Source organism: Raphanus sativus, unplaced genomic scaffold, assembly GCF_000801105.2.
Source record: "Raphanus sativus cultivar WK10039 unplaced genomic scaffold, ASM80110v3 Scaffold1786, whole genome shotgun sequence".
In the NCBI taxonomy this organism is placed as follows: Eukaryota; Viridiplantae; Streptophyta; class Magnoliopsida; order Brassicales; family Brassicaceae; genus Raphanus; species Raphanus sativus.
The window spans coordinates 9,887-19,355 of record NW_026617095.1 but is presented as its reverse complement, the minus strand read 5'-3'; the positions used below and the strand labels follow the sequence as shown (position 1 = coordinate 19,355).

Here is a 9,469-nt window from a genome sequence, read left to right as displayed (position 1 = left end):
ATATATTTTTTTTTTAAACAAATGGCTAAAAAAAATGAAGGAGACCTATAGTGTTTCCTTTTTAAAATGAGGAGAGCTAAACTATTTTAGTAGGGTTTATCCTCCTCCCCTCTCGCAAAATTGGCCGCTTCTGAGTTTAGAACCCAAAAAGGATAATATAAAAAGGGATTTAAACCTAAAGCCCCGAGAAACAAACCAAAACGGGGCCGCCTAGAGAGGAGACACCTAGAGAGAGCAATAATGGCGAAAGGCGACGATGCTTTGGCGAGGAAGAAGAACAAATCCAACCGGAAGAAGATGAATCGCAAGAACGATTCCGCCGCCGTTTCCTCTCGCATCGCCGCTATCATTGCCGCCAAGAAGCGCCGCCAGACTGGCAAACGCAGCATGTGTCAGGTCTATTCATCTCTCTCTCTCTCTCTCTCTCTACGAGACCTTTGAAAATCGAAAAACGGAAGTTTATTAGATCAAGTTCCCTATTCACTGAATCTGAGTATTATGAATCTTAGAGAGTGTATCTAGTGAATCTGTTTAGTGAATTGATTTGATGAATATGTGTGTGTAGGATTGAATCTTAGGGTGATATTGAGTCTTGTGTTTGATGATTTTGAATAATAGGGAATGTGTTTTAGCCTTCCTACACCAGAAGATCCCTTCAATGAGAAGCTGGGTAAAGTGAGCATTGTCAAAGAGAAGAAGAAGAAGAAGAAAAAGGTCAAGTCTAGAGATGCTCTTTCAGTGAATAAATCTTCTCTTAAGAAACCATCTCGAGACGGTGATGAGAAGAAGACGGAGAAGATGAGGATGATTCATGGTCCACGTAAGTTGGTGATGCTCTGCCTGACCGAAATCGAGAGCTCCTTTCATAACCTTGAGAAGCCTTTGTTCACTAGCACTTGGGGAAATGAGTTCTGGAAATCTTTTCATTCTGGAAAAGATGTTGTTGAGACTAGTGTGACATCTTCCTCCCTTGAACAAATCGCATGGATCGTTTCGACTGCCACTGATGCTATTTCTATGCGAGAGAAATACGAGGAGAGCCTACCACTAAGCAGTAGTCTTTTTCTCTTATATCTCGTACCATCTCAGTCCAAAGCTTCTGAGGTTAGCGTCACTTGTAAACTGTCACATCTCTTATATATAGTGCTGCTGTTTTTTCTTTTAGCAACATTCTTATGTCATGATGCTTAGGTTCGATCGGTTTGCAAGGCGCTGAAACGTCTTGGAGTTCATGCAGTGAGCTTACACAATGGAGCCGAAATAGATCATCAGATTTCTGGGTAGATCTTACCAATCCATTATATTTCTCTTTTTCGTTTTATACAGATAACAGACTGTTGCTAGTTTGCTGCTACATGAAGAAGAATCTTCATTATTCCCTCTGATTCTAACAAGCTGTGTTTTTGAGCTGCAGATTGAAAAGCTTAGAACCTGAATTTATAGTTTCCACACCTGAGCGACTTTTGGAGATTGTTGCCCTCAAAGGAGTTGATATATCGGGGGTTTCGTTACTGGTATGCTCCTGTTTCCTGTTTAGTTACTATACTCCTTCAGTTTTTTTCTTATGAATGATAGTTGTTAGTTTTGTTCCTTTTAAGCTTTCAATGATACACCATCAACCCAATGAATTGAGTTTTGTTTCCCATTCTGATATTTGATCCAATGTTTGTTTGACAGAACCTGAAAGGTCTTAGTTGTTTTTTTCTTCTCTTTTTAGTTTTGCTTAAGTGTATCTACTAAGTCCATACCTTGTCACAGCCCAATTTTGTTTTCGTTGCGTTTATTTATAGGTTCTAAATTTATTATGTCTATGGGATCGATTAGTCCCTCTCTATCTCCATGTAGCATGATACAAGAGTTTTTTTTCCAAGACACTGCTAATTGAAGTCTAATATCTATACAGGTGATTGATGAACTAGGTTCACTTTGCGCTAGTGGTTATCTAGATGCGGTGAAATCCATTAAGCAGGCCATCACCAGCGAGCACCGATCAGTAGTTTTCAACGACAGTGCTTCCTGTACTCCAGCCGTCCTGAGTCTTTTGGGGAGATTCTGACAAGTATTGCTAAAGAGAGTGTTTACGGTGTGCTACACAGCTTTGTAACAGAAAAAGAGGAGGATGTGTTTTGTCTTGCTGGTTCATTGGTGAATGTTCTAGAGAATTGTGGCCAGGACGTGCCTGGCTGTTGGAGGAATATGTCTGATGGATCAAACTTGTCGTGTCTCAATACTCTTTTAAGTTGCAATTTTAATTTTTAGTTACTGAAAGTTTTAGCTGCAGGGAACTTTGGTTAAAGTGATATAAATTTTGAGTATTGATGTTTCTTTTTTTTCCTTCTGATCATTTTCTTGTCCGGTCCAATGATAATGTTTAAAGTTGTTTTGATTTTGAGTTCGCATCAAGTTCAATAAGAGAACTCGAGTCTTAATCAGTCACATAATGGGTCCAGACTGTTGTACGAGTTTGTGCAGCATAAGATTCTGACAGCAGTTTAGGTTCTTAGGACTTGGTCTCTTTTGATTGGGCAAAGCATTATGCTTTTGTTTTTTATTTTTCAATCAATATTTAATGCCTATTCTTAGATTTTTTCATCAATTTTTCATATAAAGTTTTTGGTAGAGTATTTTTAATTATAACTAGATTTTGATTCGTACGTCTGCTTGGATATATTTAATAAAATATATTTATATTGTTTTTATGTCAATATTAGACTGGACAAAAAAATCCGAATCCATCAACGACCGATCCTGATAGAAAAAATAGTACAAACCCGAACCGAAATTGATTAAATATCCAAATTATTCAAAATTTTAGTATTTAAACTGAAACCGAATCCTATCTAAAATAAGTATTTTAGATACGAATGTATCTGCAATAGATTTATTACTTGTATATATTAATTATTTTAATTTAATGTATATAAAAACTTAGAATATATATGGTACACTTTAAGTTGGTTTAAATACTTGAAAATATATAAAATAGTCATAAGTAAATATCTAAAATAGTTAAAATATACTACAAAAACACCAAAATATTTAAAATAATTATTGATTTTCTATCCAAAATATTTAAACCAAATCGATTTATGTCAAATTTTAGGTTTTCTAACATATGTTATTCAAATTTATATGTAATATATTATTATTATTTTTTTGATAAACCATATCGGCTGATGCCGGTCGGCCCCGGAAAGAATGCATTTAGTGCTACAGAGTGGACTGGCTACCACACTGTCTAACCCGGAGTTTGGAATACCTTTCGACTAATGTCAGGGGGTGAACCGATCATCTGTTACGATCCACCATTGTAAACCACTTGGGCCAAAGCCCAAATTGAGACTGGCCAAGTGATGATAATTTAGTTCCCAGGGAGTAATATATTATTTTGTTTATAGATTTTGAAAAATTTAAAATATATAATGAATTTTAAATTTTAAACTAATTTAAATGGATTATCCGAACCCGAACCGAACTAGAAAAACTGATCCCAGTTATGACAATGCAGCGTGAATTTTTATGGTTTAATATGTGTATGAAATGATACTCTTATGAAATTTTATAGTTTTGGATGTTTATTTTTTTTTGTTTGATTTGTAATAGAAGTTTTGTAAGACTACATTATTATCATTGGACAAACTCAAAACATATCGACAGATATAACTAAATCAGAAGTCCATTCGACATGGATAGTCATTAATTATTTAGGCCCATGCACTTAGAAGAGTTATATTTGTGTCAAATTTTTTTAAAAAATATAAGCCCAAGATAAATGTTATATTTATCTCCAACAACATTCTAATTTTCTTTAATTCTACAGTTTATGTTGCCAAACAAAATCAAAATATACTTTCTATTTTTAACAAGATTATATATATAATTTAAAAATATAATATATGCATATATTGTTTATATTTATTTAATATTAGAGAATTATTTTTATGATAAAATAAAATTATATTTTTTAAAATAAAAGTTGCGTTCAAATATTTTTAAATTTATTAAAGAACAATATTTCACATTTTAATATATAATAATAATTCATAAAACTACACATATCATTCATTATTTTATAACAAAACAAAAATAATATATATTTATATATTATAAAAAAATATCTATATTTTTAGAAATAAATAAATTGCATATCATATATTAATTTTTATGATAATATTATATGTGTATTATTTACTACTCTACCAATAAAATAGAGAAATTGTCAAAAATACCATTTTCATAGTACCACTTTTCATGTTTACACTAACCACTTTTACCACTTACTTTAAATGAAGGGTTTAGAATTTGAAGGTTTAGGATTTAGGGATTAGATTTGATGTTTTAGAGTTTAAGGTATATAGTTTAGGGTTAGAGTTGAGGATTTAGGGTTTAGAGTTGAGGATTTAGGGTTTATAGTTTAGACTTTAGGGTTTAGGGTTTAGGATATTGAATTCAGGGTATATAGTTTAGGGTTTAGGGTTTAGAGTTGAAGATTTTGGTTTAGGGTTTAGAATTAGAGGTTTAGGATTTAGAATTTGGGATTAGAATTTTGAAAAGCATATAAAAACAAAGATATAAGAGTTTTTACCATTTCAATAAATAAGGTATTTTTGAAAATGTGTCTTTAGTAGTGGTAAAGATGAATAATGGTACCTTGAAAGTGGTATTTTTGAAAATTCCCATAAATAAATAATGATAAATAATATAAAAATTATATATAATTAATTATTTTATTTAATAATATGAAAAGTTACTTTTATATCAAAACTAAAAATATATTTTAGATAATTTTATATTTTTAAATAAATTTTACATTTTAAATAAATTTTACATTTAAAAATATTTCATTCTTAAAATTTAAATTATATGATTAAATAGATTCATTATTTTAATAAAATTTATTTTATTATATATATAATCTAAAATTAAATATACTATATACTAAGGGTATGAATGTGATGCAGTTAATATGCAGAAGAAACACAGGACAAATAAATTGAAGTTTTATCTACATATTTTGTCCATTCACCTGTAATATGCAGAACAAATAAATTGCAGTTCAATCTGCTTGCAGAACATTTTATATTTAAAAAAAAAAATCTGTAAACACAGCAAAAAGGAAACTGATCAAACACAGAGGGCCAATAGATGATTTTCTTTTTCTTTTTTTTTCCTACAAATACTATACACACAACTTCATTTCTTTATTTATAAGCTGAAGTTATATAAATTTTTTTTAAACACCTATATACATTTACTTGACATATCCATAAATTTAACATAATTTCTGTAAAACATATTTGACAAATTATATTAGTATGCTATAAAATATATAAATATACTAATTAATCTAACTAGAACATAACAAAATATATAAAACTTAAACCATACCAAAATTTACAGAAACCTGCACGGTACTCTTTTTAAAATTTGAAAATAAAAATTGTTACATCTGAATTACTTGAATATTTGTCAAGCTTATAGGGTTTTAGCTCAGAGTATATTGGAACCATTTTTAATTTAGCTATGTTTTGGGTTTTTAAAAAAACTGACAAGAGTCAGACATCAATTATATATTGTAATTATATTTAATTTTTATAATGTTAAATTTTATTGTATTTATTATAATAATACTATTTATTTTTAAATATAATATTTATTTTTTGTTTAAATATTTAGTTTACATATATTTAATCATTCGGTCAATGTTTAGAAAACCGGACCAGACCGGCCGGTCGGACCGTGATTCGCTTTTCTAACAGGTTCTGAGTTATGCTAAAACCAGATTTGAGTTAAACCGGTAAACGCAATCAAAAACCGGTCAAACTTGTTAAAAATTCATGTTTATATATATATATATATATATATATATATCTAAATAAATTAGCTTTCGTTATAATTTATATCATATAAAATCTTAATTTTACTTTCATATCATTTTTAGATTATTACAATGGTATAAAGATTATAAATTTTTTTTATAGTTAATATAATATATATATATATATATATATATATATATTACTTAATTTAAAATTAAGTTAGAATATAAAACTCGGTTGGATCCGTCTTATCATTGATCCAATTGTAATACTAAGTCAATGTCCAATCTGGATTTCAAAACGTTGCATTCAATTAAATATGATAACTCTGTAAATTAACGAGTTTAATCTGCATTTGTTCTACTTGATCTGCATGATCTGCATTTGTTCTGCTTGATCTGCATTATCTGTTGATCTGCATATTTTGATCTGCATCACCCATTATGATAAATTTAAATTTGTATACTGTTTCTACTAATCATTTATTAAAAACTTTAACGAGAGCATCCAACTTCTAAAGCATACTTCTATTACTTTATCATCATCTGTACCAATCAAGTATTTGTGGCGAAATGGGGCTGACCATTTTGTTCCTAAGTTTTCTTCTAAAGCAACGTGGCACAGTATCTGCAGAGAAGTAGCGCCAGAGGTTCCTTGGTTCGATCTGGTGTGGTTCAAGGAAGAGATTCCTAGATGTTCTTTTGTTGCTTGGATGGCTATTCTCTCCAGGCTTCCTACCAAAGATAGACTGTCATCTTGGGGTATCATAATTCCTACGTCTTGTGTCCTCTGCTCTACGGCAGGAGTCTCACCAGCACTTATTCTTTCTGTGCCCTTTTGTCTCCGTTATTCGGACTCATTTCTCAGGAAATAATTGGCAAGCTGCTCCGTCGTCGATGCTCGCTGTGGCAGATATCCTTTCTCTTAACCAGATTGCTGTTTCTCCTAGGCTGCAAGTGGTAATTAAATTGTTGATGCAGGCTATGTCTATTGTACTTGGCGAGAGAGGAACTAACGCATCTTCAAGCAGGTTGCCTCTTCTGAAGCAGGGATCATCCCTAGAGTTGATAGACTAATCCGAGATCATCTGCTATCCATTCCTCCTGCAAGACCAGGGTCTCCATCCCTTCTGCAAATCTTCTTCTCCCTCACTTTTCGGCCGCCTTAGTGTTGTTCGCTGCTCTTTATTTTATTTTCTTGTATTTCTCCTTTTCATGTAACAAGTGGATTTCCACAACCTTAAAAAACAGAAAAATCTGGTATAAATCTTAACATTTACACAAAAAAAGATTTATTTCTTGGGACCTTCTTGGGACTATCTGTTTGTTAGCTGGCAGATTGCAACTTTGTCTGTTGTTAATAAAGGGTCTCTACATTATTGTACTTGCTTCTACTGATTCTTATGTTGGTAATGGTAAGCTATTTATCTTCAGATTTTGCTTTCATAAAAAAAGTTAATCAGTGTCTGTCTTTAATCATTGAACTTATGATTATCAGGACATAAACAAACTAACATAGAGCTTATTTGGACAATGTTAGCTGCGGCTGGTTACAAAAACGTTTGTTTTTTTATGTCCAGGCAAATATAAATGAGAACTTAAAAAAAAAGAGAACTTAAATGCTACGGTATGGTCCCTTATTATATGCATCACATATTCACATACCCAATCTTTATCACTTTAGGGTTAATCTACTCTATGAGAAAAGAAACTAAAGATTTAGCGAGTACGGGTGGTTTGTTTTAGGTTCCTAAACATTTTACATGTTCCTTTTTTATTGCAAATAAAGTTGTCTAGTTTATTCATGCGATATCATTTACCGTGGGGGTCATCTTTAGCTTTCTTTCTGTGGTGAGTCACATGGAAACTCATGTTGCCTTAAGGCACCGTAAAACCATGATGATGATGGTGAATGTCGGTGAAGACGTGGCTTTCAAGCCAGTTATGATGAGTGCACATGCATATTTAAAAGAGGAAGATTAAAGATGCAGTTTGCAGAGGTGTTCTGTATCAGTTCGTGAAGTACTACAGGAGGTAGTACAGGCGTGTCTCATGAAGATGAAATTGAATGATAGATTGAGTTTTGTGATGTGCGTGAACTTGATGAGCTTGGAAAAGGAAAGAATATATGTGTTTGAAGATATATGGACGTTTTCCATAAAGTAAAAGGGAGTTTACTTGAAGATGAAGTTTTCCATTAAGGTAAATGGAAAGTTACCTTATGTGTATTGGAAAGACTTGGAGAGCAAGTGGAAGACTTGGAGAGCGAGTTAAAGACGTGGAGAATAAGTTCTAGTCTGCTATATAAGGATAGACGTGCCTTATGAGAAAGTAAGATCTTGTATAGAAGAGTAAGAGGATCTCATTGTATATTGGTGTATCTGCTTGGTGTCGAAGCAGTGTCTGTAGTAGTTGTCGATGGAGTCTGATTTGGACTTAGTTTGGTGTCCTTGGTGTTGACGCTTTGTGTGGTGGAGTTAGCCATCGTGTGTAGCTCGTGGTGAGTTGTGTGTGTGCTTGGAGGATCAAACGTTTTGTATCACTGGTGTGCGTTGGGTGCTGACGTACTTGGTGAAGTACTTCCGAGAAGTGGAAGATCGAAGCCTAGACTCAGGGGGAGTTTAGCAAAGGAGGTGTCATTGAAGAGGTCTGTGAAGATTACAGCTGTAGAAGACAGTGTGCTCTGGCGTGTCCGGATGGGATCCGTTGTATTCCTAATCTTTGTAGATTGCTCCTTAGAAAAGAGTGGTAGACACTCGTGTGTGTTGTACCATATATCAATTGTAGGTTGCTCCTTGTTCTAAGTCAATGAAATCTGGACGAGGTCCCGGGGATGTAGGAAACGAACCCGTTTAACAAACTTTGTGTCTATTTTACTTTCTGCACTAGTTTTTGTCGCTCTCTCTACATTAACAAGTGGTATCAGAGAGGGTCACCTAAGTTACTGGTGTGATCTGGGAGAGTGAGGACAGAAACTTGTTCAGGAAGTAATACAAAGTTTGATTTAAGATTGATGAAGATGGCGTGATGGGATTTCTTCATAGATTTGGAAGGTGCTGATCTTCGAGTTGGTTTTTGACCATGATGTGACTCATAGGGGGAGATTGAAGACGTGGCTTTCAAGCCAGTTATGATGAGTGCACATGCATAGTCAAAAAGGAGGAGATTGAAGATGCAGTTTGCATAGGTGTTCTGTATCAGTTCGTGAAGTACTACAGGAGGTAGTACAGGCGTGTCTCATGAAGATGAAACTGAATGATAGATTGAGTTTTGTGATGTGCGTGAACTTGATGAGCTTGGAAAAGGAAAGAAGATATGTGCTTGAAGACATATGGACGTTTTCCATAAAGTAAAAGGGAGTTTACTTGAAGATGAAGTTTTCCATTAAGGTAAATGGAAAGTTACCTTATGTGTATTGGAAAGACTTGGAGAGCAAGTGGAAGACTTGGAGAGCGAGTTAAAAACGTGGAGAATAAGTTCTAGTCTGCTATATAAGGATAGACATGCCTTATGAGAAAGTAAGATCTTGTATAGAAGAGTAAGAGGATCTCATTGTATATTGGTGTATCTGCTCGGTGTCGAAGCAGTGTCTGTAGTAGTTGTCGATGGAGTCTGATGTGGACTTAGTTTGGTGTCCTTGGTGTTGACGCT

At 33.2% G+C, this 9,469-nt stretch overlaps 1 protein-coding gene across 1 annotated transcript; it reads left to right on the top strand.

Moving 5' to 3' along the window:
* Positions 1-68: 68 nt before the first annotated feature.
* LOC130504756 (ATP-dependent RNA helicase DBP3-like) lies at positions 69-2,325 on the top strand. The gene is made up of 5 exons (XM_056999383.1): positions 69-396; positions 619-1,104; positions 1,192-1,280; positions 1,415-1,514; positions 1,904-2,325. Exons 1-5 carry the CDS (start codon positions 241-243, stop codon positions 2,054-2,056), a joined length of 984 nt encoding a protein of 327 aa, XP_056855363.1. The 5' UTR covers positions 69-240; the 3' UTR covers positions 2,057-2,325.
* Positions 2,326-9,469: the final 7,144 nt, after the last annotated feature.

Bases quoted from the DNA above. Each gene is read 5' to 3' on its own strand.
- LOC130504756 (XM_056999383.1), top strand. From the start codon at position 241: ATGGCGAAAGGCGACGATGCTTTGGCGAGGAAGAAGAACAAATCCAAC. The intron at 1,105-1,191 runs GTTAGCGTCACT...CATGATGCTTAG, and splicing joins CTCAGTCCAAAGCTTCTGAG to GTTCGATCGGTTTGCAAGGC. The intron at 1,281-1,414 runs GTAGATCTTACC...TTTGAGCTGCAG, and splicing joins ATAGATCATCAGATTTCTGG to ATTGAAAAGCTTAGAACCTG.